This window comes from Pristiophorus japonicus, chromosome 1 (genome assembly GCF_044704955.1).
Source record: "Pristiophorus japonicus isolate sPriJap1 chromosome 1, sPriJap1.hap1, whole genome shotgun sequence".
In the NCBI taxonomy this organism is placed as follows: Eukaryota; Metazoa; Chordata; class Chondrichthyes; family Pristiophoridae; genus Pristiophorus; species Pristiophorus japonicus.
Window position 1 is genome coordinate 152,712,957 of NC_091977.1, and position 12,904 is coordinate 152,725,860.

At 48.0% G+C, this 12,904-nt stretch overlaps 1 protein-coding gene across 4 annotated transcripts in view; it reads left to right on the forward strand.

Annotated features, from left to right (window-relative positions):
- Positions 1-12,904, forward strand: part of tmem232 (transmembrane protein 232) — a 243,252-nt gene that overhangs the window by 177,286 nt on the left and 53,062 nt on the right. For all 4 annotated transcript variants that reach the window (XM_070865244.1, XM_070865252.1, XM_070865259.1 and 1 more), the window contains one exon: positions 9,156-9,334. In XM_070865244.1, the coding sequence (XP_070721345.1) occupies positions 9,156-9,334 (179 nt within the window). The remainder of the gene's footprint in view (positions 1-9,155; positions 9,335-12,904) is intronic.

Sequence of the window (12,904 nt, forward strand, 5' to 3'; positions counted from 1 at the left end):
GGAAATAGATCACAAACCCCTAATGTCCCTTTTGGCCGACAACAAGACCATAAATGCGAATGCATCGGCCGCATACAGAGGTGGGCACTCACGTTAGCTGCCTATGACTACACAATTCGGCACAGATCGGGCACCGAAAACTGCGCCGATGCACTCAGCAGGCTCCCACTAGCCACCACTGAGGGGGCAACTGAGCATGATGCTGAGATGGTCATGGCTGTTGAAGCTTTCGAAAGCGAAGGCTCACCTGTGACAGCCCGTCAGATTAAAGTCTGGACAAATAAAGACCCGCTACTATCTTTAGTTAAGAAATGAGTCCTGAATGGGGACTGGGCAGCCACGTACGGGGCATGCCCTGAGGAATTTAAACCATTTCATAGGCGCAAGGATGAACTCTCGATTCAGGCCGATTGCCTACTGTGGGGAAACCGAGTAGTCATGCCCCAGATGGACAGAGAGGTGTTTATCAGAGAACTTCACAATGAGCACCCGGGCATTGTCATGATGAAGGCAATTGCCAGGTCACACGTTTGGTGGCCAGGGATAGATGCAGACCTGGAACTTTGTTGCAACACGTGTGCTCAGCTGGACAACGCACCCAGGGAAGCCCCCCTTAGCCCCTGGTCCTGGCCCGCCAAGCCATGGTCACGCATCCATGTGGACTACGCAGGTCCTTTCATGGGAAAAATATTTTTGGTTGTAGTAGACGCCTACTCCAAATGGATTGAGTGTGCCATTTTAATTCAAGCACATCCTCTGCCACGATAGAAAGTCTACGGGCAATGCTCACCGCCCATGGTCTACCGGATGTCTTGGTCAGTGACAATGGCCCGTGCTTCACAAGCACTGAATTCCAGGACTTCATGGCAGGCAATGGAATCAACCATGTCAGAACGACACCGTTCAAGCCGGCCTCAAACGGCCAGGCGGAACGAGCAGTGCAGATAATCGCACAGGGGATGCTCAGAATCCAAGGGGGTTCCCTACAAAGCCGCTTATCACGCCTCCTGTTGGCCAATAGATCCCGACCACACTCGCTCACAGGTATTGCACCCGCAGAGCTGCTAATGAATAGGATGCTCAAAACCAGGTTATCCCTTATACACCCTGCTATGAAAGAAATTGTTGAGAGCAGACGTCAGTCACAATGTGACTACCATGACAGAAATGCGAGGGCGCGATGTATTCATGTCAATAACCCTGTTTTTGTCCTTAATCATGCTGAAGGGCCCAAATGGCTTGCATGCACTGTGATTGCCAAAGAGGGGAATAGGGTTTTGGTAGTTAAACTTACCAATGGACAAATCTGCCGCAAACACGTGGATCAAACTAAAAGGAGGTTCAGCAACCCCATAGAAGAAGCAGAGGAAGAACACGACGTAGAGTTTACTCCACCACAGGTGACCGAACACCGGAACCAAGTGGAGGAGAACCCAGTCACTGTGGGCAGTCTGGACAGACTGAGGCACCGCAAACAGCAGACACTCAGGCCAGCGCCCAACAACCGGAGCCCCAACTCAGGCGCTCTACAAGAAAGCGTAAACCACCAGAGAGACTTAACCTGTGATCCCAATAAGACTTTGGGGGGGGGGGGTAGGTGATGTCATATATTCAACTATCATTGTAACCCATGTATAAGCTGACATAAATTGTACACCTTGAGAACATTGACCACAAGGGGCGAACTTGTGGGAGACACTCCTAACCTGGACTTTCCGGTATAAAAGAGGAAGCTCCACCCACCTTCATCACTTGAGGTGTTGGTAATAAAGGTAACTGGTCACAGAGTGACCTTCTCTCAAGTATGGGCCTCGTGTGCATTTATACTGTATAGTAAGGACATATCATCCTGTGTCATGTAGGCGGAGGTCAGATCCAACTTGGTGAATGACTCCCCCTCCCCCCCCGCTAACGTTGCAAACAGGTCATCCGCCTTGGGTAGTGGGCACTGGTCTTGTAACAAGACTCGGTTGATCATTACCTTGTAGATTCTGACTGTGCCATCGCTTTTCAACACCGGAACAATCGGATTGGCTCACTCGTTGAACTCGACTGGCGATATGATTCCCTTTCATTGAAGCCTGCCCAATTCGATCTCGACTTTCTCCCTCATCATATATGCAACTGCTCGAGCCTTATGGTGAATGGGCCTTGCATCGGGGACTAGATGGATCTGCACCTTGGCGCCTGTGAAGGTGCCGATGTCTGGTTCAAACGGAAACTTGCTCAGCACTTGGGCGCACGAGGCATCATCCACTGAAGATAGTTGTTTGATGTTGTCCCAGTTCCATTGAATCTTTCCCAGCCAGCTTCTGCCGAATAGCGTTAGGCCATCACCTGGTACAATCCACAGTGATAAATCATGCACAGCTCCATCGTACGATACCTTAACTGCTGCACTGCCAATAACTGGTATGAGCGCTTAGGTGTAGGTGCACAGCTTTGTCTGAATCGGGCTCAGTTTGAGCCTTTGTGCCTTGTTGCCCCACAGTTTCTCAAAAGCCTTCTGGCTCATAATTGACTAACTCGCCCCCGTATCCAACTCCATTGATTCCAGAATACCATTCAATTTGACTTTCAGCATGATAGGAGGGCTCTTGGTGGTGAAGGTGGGTACCCCAAACACTTCGCCCTCAGGTTGAGTTGTCTCTCTTGTTTGTTCTGCGTGATCTGCGCCGCATCGATCATCCTCTGCCGACTCTGCCACGTGGTGAGTCACAGCACTCTTGCACATTCGCTGGAGGTGCCCCATTGTTTCGCAGCTTTTGCACACATAGTGCTTGAATCGACATTGATGGGCTCAATGATTACCCCCTCAACGCCAACATAGTGCTAATGGATTTGCATTCACGCCCGATGATGGATGCTGAGTCATCCTAAGGTCTTGCAGCTGCAGATGTGTAGGCTCTGCTATATGCAGTTCTGCTTGCTGGCGACATTATTTTATGCACAGTACTTGCCGGTGAGCTTCGATGCTGGGAAGATATCTCTGGTATTATCGTTCGTGGATATGAATGCCTGGGCTATCATGATAGCCTTGCTGAGGCCTAGGGATACGGCGGACAGCAGCTTGCGAAGAATGACCTCGTGGCCGATGCCAAGTGCAAAAAAGTCCTGCAGCATTTCCTCCTAAAATCCACCAAGTTCGCAAGTTCCAGCAAGGCATCTCAAGGTCGCCACGTCCTGGCCCTCGGAGTGGTGGTGCGTGTAGAAGCAATACCTTGCCATTAAGACGCTCTCCTTCGGCTTGAGATAGTTCCGAACCAGCGTACACAACTCTGTATATGTCTTCTCCGTTGGTTTCTCCAGTGCTAGCAAATTCTTGATGAGGCCATATATTGTGGACCCACACATGGTGAGGAGAATTGCCCTGCGCTTGATCGCTTTATCGACCCACCCAGCTCGTTGGCCACGAAGTACTGGTTGAGGCACTCAGCGAAGGCTTCCCAATCATCACCCTCTACAAATCTCTCTAAAATACCAATGGCAGCCATGACCGCGTGAAAGTTCATAATCTGTTACTCGTTGCCAATTGTTAAGTATGGACGAACTCCACAAGACTGAGTACTGTGAGCTAAAACTGATGTGACCTTAGTCTCTTTAATACAACTCCAGAGTGCCTAAGCAGCATGGCAGACAACCTTTTATACTCCCTTGCACGAGGTGTGCAGGTGAACCTTTGGCCTCCAACAGTTGCGCCCTCTGGTGGCAAGTCTTACAATTACAATATTTACATACATAACAGACATGCTGCCTTTCCTGTGGCCTCCAGTACTGCTGATTCCGCTGTGGCAGCATAGGTAAGTGAAGGCCTTTCTTTAATGCTATCTCTCCTTGAAAGCGCCAGTGTCTACTGTGCGTTTCCTTCTGAAAGTGTACAAGTTTCAGCTTGCATGCGTCAATTCCCTACTTCCCCCTTGTCCCATTTATGCTTGCAGATGAGAGGCCGAGTGAGAGCCAAGGCGAGGGTCTTAGCGCTGGTGTGAGTGGGGGGTGGTGGGGCAGCAAGGCAGGATGACAGCCTTGAGGGCAGTGGCAGCCAAGGCCAGGGAGAGGCTGATGTGGACAATGAAAGACAAAGCCTGGAGGACAGCCAAGAGGCAATGGCAGCCATGGCCATCCTGACACCCTGGAGGACATGGGGGCGCGAGCCTTGATGACACCCTGGAGCCCACTCCACCTGTTGGCGCCATGTCAGATAAGGCGGAGGAAGGGGGGGGGGCACTGCTGGCAGTTCTGCATCACTGCCTCCTACAGTCACACGCACCAGCTCAGATACTGGGAATACGTGGTCTGATCTATTAGACGTACCAGAGGGATCTGCAGCATGGTGACAGACAAAGGGAACCTCGGGTGCTATCTCTCTGGGGGGAGACTGCACACGGGAGTTCTGCAGAAGAGGACTCAGATGAGCCCATCGATGTTGGGGCTTATGAAAGAAGGGTGGAGGCCATGCATTCCCAGATGTTGGGGCAGTGGCAAGGGTGCTGGAGAGGCTGTCGGAAGTGGTCAGGAGTGTAGAGGAGTCCACTTCTCACATTGTCGACAGCTCTGGGCACACCATGGAGCCCATCATTGCCAATGTGAAGGCAATGGTGGACTCCCAGACTGACCGTGCGAAACCAGCTGTGATGCCGTGACTCATTGGGGATGTGGCAGCTGCTATTACAGCACAGGTGCGAGGGAACAATCGTATCAGTGCTGCTTTGGAGAGGATGGCCATGCACTGGAAGCTCAGAATGCTCTTATGCACTCTAGCCAATAGGCCAAGGAGCGTCTTACTGCTGTTATGTCTAGTGGCTTTGAGACTGTGGCTGCTCTCATGCAGTCTCAGCTGGTTGTCACATGACACTTCAGTGTCGCCTTCGCGGCTAGTTCCACCACGGGCCATAGGGGACCTTCCACTGTGGCGCCACAGCACCGACCTGAGCTCCCTCAGATTGGTGCTATTGCGTTCCTAACACAGATGAGACTGCACACAGGGAGGTTAGAGTAACAGTGACCTCAGTCTTTATTAAGACACTCCAGAGTGAGGAACAGGCCTTAGGCGCCGGCTTATATACAGTGCTCCCAAGGGATGCTGGGATCCCTTGGGACTTCAGGGAATGAGCTCCCTGGTGGCGGAACATAGGAGTGCATGCTTTACAGATACACAACAGGTGCCAGTGGTAATGTGCTGCCAGTGGAGCAGGCTCCTCGGACCAGCATGATGATGATGTGCTCTCTCAGGATTACAGCATTCCTGTCCCCAGACCTGGAATCGCCCAAGCGAAGGCCGACTGAACCCTCCGAGGAGGGTGCTGACCAGTCTACAGCTGGCGCTGGTCAAGGGTGTCCTAGAAAGACATCTGTAGCTTCTACACAGGAAACACAGCAGCCTTTCCAGACCCATGAAGCAGCCACAGGGGAGACACTGCATTTAGGGTTAGTAGTGGTAGTAGTAGAATAGGTTTGCGTAAGAGGAGTTATAAGGAGATGCACAAGGGTGAGAAATGATTATGTGTATGTTTTTTGCACCTTTCTTTATTCTGTACTAAATCTTTATTTTTTATCTTTATCTGGACAGGTGTATCATTTGACTGTGCGCAATGATGTCTGAAAGGACTCATTGGGATGGCCATGGAAATGCAAACATGAAGGGTGATGTGGGCATTAACTCATCAGAACGAGTAGCAATGAGACGGGTCTGCACTGCCCTTGCAGGGCTGGGATGGCGACGATGCCTCCTGGGTGGCTGGCGACATGCATGTTGATCCTCCTCCCCCTCCTCCTGCACCTCCTCCTCTTGTGGCTCCTCCTGATGTGCTACTGCTGGATCGACCAGTGGCTGGCCCCTCATGATTGTCAGGTTGTGAAGCAACAACAGATGACCATGTTAGGGAGACCCACTCACGTGAGTACTGCAACACTCCACCAGAGCGGTCCAGGTAACAGAACCTCTGCTTAAGGATCCCGATGCAGTGCTCAATTATGCATTTGGTGGCTAAATGAGAGTCGTTGTAGGCATGTTGTGCAGCAGTCCTTGGGTTGCGAAGGGGAGTCAGCAGACAAGTGCACAGTGGATCAAGCAGCCAGCCACAATCTTGGTTTGGGCACGAGAACACGGTGGGCACACTGCTCTGGTGCAGGATGAAGGCATCATGGCTGCTGCCTGGATACCGGGCATCCACTGCCATGATCCTGCACTGGTGGTCACACACTAACTGCACGTTGAGGGAGTGGAATCCCTTTTGGTTCATGAACATCTCCACATGGGTTTGTGGCACCCTCAATGTGATGTGTGTGTAGTCGATTGCGCCCTGCACCCTGGGGAACCTGGCAATCCACACAAACCTGGTCTGCTGCTCCTTCTGCTTCTCCCTGCTCATCTGGAAAGAAATGTATTCCAGCCTTCTCTTGCACAGAGCATCTGTCACTTGATGGATGGAGCGATGGGCGGAGAACTGAGAAATATTAGAGATGTCTGCAGTTGCAGATTGGAAAGAGCCAGTTGCACACAAGTATAGTGCAATGGTCACCATGGTTTCCACACTCAGAGCTGTCCTCAGCCTTGTCTGAGGCTGCAGATCTGGGTGCAGGAGATTGCACAGCTCCCTGAGGATGTCCTTCCTGAATCTGAGCCTGCGGAGACATTGGTCATCTGTGAGCTTCATGAAGGAAAACTGGTGCCTGTAGACCCTTCCACGATAGGGCCTTCTTCCCCAAACTTTTTGCTGGACCCCTCCTAGGGCAGCTGGTTAATTGCCTTCTCCCTCATCCTCTTCATGATCCTCAGCCTCTGCAGGGTGCTGCTGGTAAGTATCTGCCTCATCTGCATCTTGCCTGCTTTGGATCTCGCCCACTATCTGGTGCGGGGGATCAGCGTACCTGACCCTCCTTCTCATGCCAGCTCCTTTCTGGTCAACCTCTTTGCCTTGAGGTCTGTCGCTATTTCCAGCCCCTTTTCTATGTTGGGGAGCCATGTCTGCTGCCTCCCTTGCCCGCTGCCTCTGGCGCCGTCTTCTGCATGCCTCCCTGCCGTGCACATTGTGCACAAGGTGTTCCCCTGCTAGCATTGACTATGAGGCCTCAGTGGAATACAGATTAAGGCCTCCAGGCCACGAGTATTTAATGCCGATCTGAAAAGACGACTAAGAATATTTTCAGAAGTCTGAAAAAGTTTTGACAGAAAAAATAGTGATTCAGGCACTCCTTTCACCTCGGCCAGCGGTCTTGAGCCGGCTCAGTGCACCGACACAAAAAGCTGTCGGGGACACCGTCAGGCGGCAGGTCAGTTTTTTATAATGAATTTAGCTTCCGGGGCAGAGAGGCAGTGGTGTGTGCTTTGTTGATGTCTTTAAGCCCGCATCCACAAGACCATGGCGGAAGTGGGGGGAGCGGGGCACAAGTCATCACCGCTGCAGAAACCCCTGAGGAGAATTTAGCTGGCGGCGGCCATTGGACTGCAAATCAGCGGCCACTCGACTCCGCCCCCTGGCTGCCACTTTCCAGCAGTAAGAGACCTTTTCAGGAGGCTGAATTTCAGCCCCATTGTCTCCCCACAGCCCAATGTCACACGTAAGTTGCGACTCTTTCAGCTCAGTATGCACCAGTTGCTTTTCATCTTCTTCAACTTTTTGGACTTGGCGCTCCATCACGGCCAACTCCGGGTCCGGTGCCACAAGTGGTTTCGTTGTTGAAATTGACTGCACAGCGTCGCCTTGGCCTTCATCTTCATCTTCATGATCTTGACTGCACAGCGTCGCCTTGGCCTTCATCTTCATGATCTTGAGTTTTTAGTTGGAAAAAATTATCTAGTTTAAACAGTTTAGCTACTTCTCATCTCTTTTGCTCTTTGCGTGGCTGGTGCTCTTTCCTTTTTTTTGCCCCTGATTTATGTGCAGAATGCATCTCTAGAAAAAGGGCGTCTAGAGTCTGTTTAGTCAAGAATAACATACACCTGAGCCCTCGCAACTTCGCTCTGCTCTTTCTACGTCACTTATGTCAATACTGTTTATCCTCACCCTTAATACGATCCTATATGGGCCCCACTTTAGGTTTGGGCCTGGGCGACTGCCCCATCTGCCCCCTCGCCCCCTTAATCCGTCCCTGCTCACAACCACAAGGAGTAGTTGAGGTGAATAGCATTGATGCATTTAAGGGGAAGCTGGAAAAGCACAAGAGGGAGAAAGGAATAGAAGGATATGCTGATTGGGTTAGATGAAGGGGGGTGGGGGAAGGTTCGTGCGGAGCATAAATGCTGACATAGACCCGTTGGATAGAATGGTCTTTTTCTGTGCTGTAAATTCTATGTAATTCTATGTAATTTTGGGCTGTGTAAATAGGGGCATAAAAGTAATAATGAATTTATACAAAATCATCCTTTGTGTGGGTGTAAAGGCTGTTTAGGCGGTTGGCTATGTGCAAATCATGTTAGTTATGTTTCAAATGCTGACCTCTATTGAATGACTCTTGCTAGAATGTGCATGTAAGTGAAATCTGGGTCAGGACAGGGTTGGACTCGCCCATGATGTCCCCTCCCATGATCAAATAATCTACTGATTGAAAACACAAACAGTATCTGTAGAACCATATCCTCTTGTGAGTCAATGGGTAGAAATTGGTCCTCGTTATGCCCATCTCCAAACAGAAAACAAGGGACAAAAATGACTAGTTTTGCAGGACTACACAGTGCGCTGGAAGGATGCCTGATACACGTTCGATGCTATATTGATCTATATAGTTTAAGTCTAAGCGAATAATAAAACAAATACAAAATTACAATGTTTGGGCTACTATGAAATTCATGGTCCCTTGCATTACAAACATGACTGTGGAATGGTGGTTTCAGTATTCGAATTACAACATAAGCTGTGTCACTTCTAAACCCATTAAGGTAATAGATTACTGTTATAGCTCTAATCAATATATACTCACAATAATATGGCAAAGAAAGCTTTTCTGTTCTATGTGATTTCAGAGCGTATCAAAGCATTTCACAGCCAATTACTTTTAAAATGTAATCACTATTTTTATGTAGGCATTTTGTGTGTAGCACAGTCTCACTAACATTAAATGAGATGAATGACTAACTAATCTATTTAACAGATAAAAATAGCCTTTCAAGTATCCAGTTCAGCTTTATTACAATGCTTCCATAATCATTTAATTTGCAGATCATGATAATGGCTGGTGGATTCGCTACGGAGCAGCATACAGTTTGGGAAAGGTCTGTCATATTCTTTATGGTGACAAAAATCGAGAGGGATTAAGGAATGCTGCATGGAATGCTCTACAGAAACAACAAAGCTTGGAGCAGGACACTCGAGTGCTGGCAGCCATTAAAGTAGCTGAGGTAATTTGTGTATGTGTGAGTATGGGTAGTTGAGTCAAAGTTTATTCATAGATTCAGTTTGAAGCACATATGCTCACTCTAACATATCAGGGCTAATAATGCAATGCTCGGTGCCCAATGATGCACCTCAGGCACAACTGACTTGTATTACTTATACACTGGTCTGCTGTGTACCTATTGCACCTAGCACAGGATAATGTGGCATGGAAGTACCTGGGACAACAACGACTTAGATTTATATAGCACCTTTAACATAATAAAACGTCCGCCAGTGCTTCACAGGAGCATTATCAAAAAAAAAAAAATTGACACTGAGGGCGTGTACAGCATGCAGGTGCGAAGCTCAATGGGCTAGAAATTTGGTATCACCCCACTTGGGGCGTTAACTTTTGAGACGTTGGAAGTTTAGCGCCAGGTGCTAATCAATCTAGCTGCCTGCTAAATTCAGTCTCAGCATTTAAAGAATACAGGGAGCACTAAATTAGGCACCAATGGCGTAGGTGAGTGGCGTTAGGCTCCAAGCAATAACGAATATGAGGTCTTGTGTAATTGGCGAAGGTGCCTTCCAGCCATTAAAGGGGAGGGTCACTGGAGTCTGCACATCAGCCCCCAATGATTCGGGGAGTGCAGAACGGCAATATGCTGTGGGATGAAATGCAAAGTCCTTTGACGGCCCGCAACACTGGGGATTAAGCAGCCTTTATTTTGCTGCAGATACATCCTGTGCTCTTTGGCACTCATAACTAACCTTTGGAATGGAAGTTAATTAACAATTGGGTCGCATCCGTTTAGGGCAGCAGTTTCACACCTCCGCTCCCTGGCGCTGTCAACGCGAGGAGGTAAGGCGGAGGGTGCTACTGAAGTTTGCAGATCAGGCGCCCAGCGAGTGGTTCACGCTCACTGACATCACGATCTGCATGGCGAAAGGTGACGAGGAGCTAACTGTTATCGCCGGCACTACGGGACTGACGAATTTGCCGTGCGGTATAGGATTCGCCCCACTGTGGCACTACTGCCTGAGCGCTCCGTTAGCACCCCCGCCAGGTGTTAACTGGGGGAGCTAAAATGTCAAATTTCTCCCCCATAGGAACAGGAGTAGGCCATTCAGCTCCTCAAGCCTGTTCTGCTATTCAATTAGTTTATGGTTGATCTGTACCTCAACTCCATTTGCTCCATATCCTTTGATATTCTTAACTAACAAAAGTCTATTGATCTCAACCTTAAAAATTTCAATTGACCCAATATCCATGGCCTTTTGGGGGAAGGAGTTCCAGATTTCCACTACCTGTTGTGCTTCCTGATTTCACTTCTTAATAGCCTAGGTCTAATATGTCCCCTTGTTCTGGATTCCCCCACCAGAGGAAATAGTTCCTCTGTCTCTGCCTTATTGAATTCTTTTATCATTTTCAAGACCTTGATTAGATCACTCCTCAACTGTCTACATTCAAGGGAATACAAACCAAGTTTATGCAAACTGTCCTCCTAATTTAATCCTTTAAACCTTGGTATCATTCTGCACTGTACCCCTTCCAAGGCCAGTATATCTTTCCTGAGGTATGGTGCCCAAAATTGAACACACTACACCAGATGGGGTCTCACCAAGGCTCTGTACAACTGAAGCATCACTTCCTCCCCCTTGTATTCAATCCCCCTTGAAATAAAGGCCAACATTCCTCTGGTAATCATGATTATCTTTTGTACTTGTACACTAGTTTTTAGTGATTTGTATACCTGGACACTTAAAACCCTTTGCTCCTGCACAGCTCCAAGTCTCTCATCATTAAGGAAATATTAAGGCAATGTTTTGTCACATTCCCCCACATTGCACTCCAGCTACCATAGTTTACTCACATAATCTGTCTATGCCCCTTTGTAATTTCCTGTTCAGAAAAAAGACCAGCTGTTTCATTGTCATGGTGCAAGTGATCCCAATGCCACCCACCCCCCCCCCCCCCGCCCCACCCCCCTCCCGTCACATCACCCAATCACCCATCTATTGGAAGCCATAAAACCTTCTAGGAGAGTCAAAAAAAGAAGAAAATCCCTAGGCTAATTCAGGGGAAAATAATCTGGGAAATTCTTCTCTGTCCCCAATGGTGATCACCCCACTTATATTTTGTACTCTTTTGATCAGTCACAGCTAGGAACTCTTCCAGTTTCCTTATGAATGCCTGCAGTGAATCCACATTCACTGCACAAGTTCCAAATGACCCTTAGCAAAAAGATAAACCTTCTAACATCTAACCTAGTTCTATGCTTAACCTTAAGTGCCTTGGGATGTTTTGCTGCTTTAAAGGCACTATATAAATACAAGTTACTGTTGTTGTTACGCAACTTACATGCATTCTTCCTGCTTCTCTCTAACCTATCTAAGTCAAATAGTCCATCCACACGGACACAGTCTAATCCCTTCATTATTTTAAAGACCTCAGCCAAATCTCCCTGAACTCTTCATTTTTTCTCGAACAGAGACGCAGCTTTCTAAGCCTACTATGGTAACTACATTGCTTTGATCTAGGTATCCATCTAGTGGAACTACCCTGAACCTTTCCAGGGCCTCTATATCATCCATCATGTGAGGAGACTAATACAGGATACAGTATTCTAGTTAAGGCCTAAGCAAGTACAAGGACTGTATAGTGCTTCTTGTTTTGTATTGGATTATCCTAGCAATACATCTTAAAACTCTATTTGCCTTTGCTATTGCCTCGTAGCACTGGTTGTGAATATTTAGAGATTCATGTATTACACCTAGATCATTTTCCTACTCAACAGATTTTAGTTCAGAATTCTGCATGATACACACATGCTTGCCATGCATTTCACTATATTTATCTATATTAAATAACATCTGACAGATCGCATCTAGATCTGATTGTGGTCCAAGATCCCATCACACGTACAAATCTTTGTATCATCCACAAACCTGCACAGTTCCCCAATGTTTTCATTCACTTCTTTCTCTCAACCCCTATTCTCTCTCAAAGAGCAAATGCTGTAAATTCTGTAAACATTCAGCAGGTCAGACAGCATCTGTTGAGAGAGTAAGATAGGGGTAACATTTCAGGTTGATGAGCTTTTGTCAGAACCTTTTCTCTCTCTTTCAACCACCCTCAATTAACCACTCTCACGAAAACCCCTGGTCTCTCTCTCTCTCCCCCTCACTCTACTGTCTCACTCTATACTCGCTGTCACAATTCCCATTTCCCAAACTCCTCTATCTCTACTGCCTCCATACCTCTTTATTCTCAGCTCTCAGCTCTCCCTGTTGTTCTCTTTTAACTCTTTTTATCTCAAACTCCTCTCTCTAATCCCTCTCTCCTTCCTGCCCCTTCTACTCTTCCTCCCTGTCTGTTTCTCTCAAAGGACTTTGTTTGCTTTCAAAATTCAACCTTTTTAAATTAAGAAACTGTGTTTTTCTCTTTGTGTCTTTCTCTGTCTCTTGCTCAAACCAGCCTCTTTCTCTCTCAATCCCTTCAACTCTCCTCTCTCAACCCTCTTCTATCTCTATCTAAACTCTTTCTCTACCCACTCTTTACTTCCTCCCTCGCTCTTAACTCCCCAAATTCA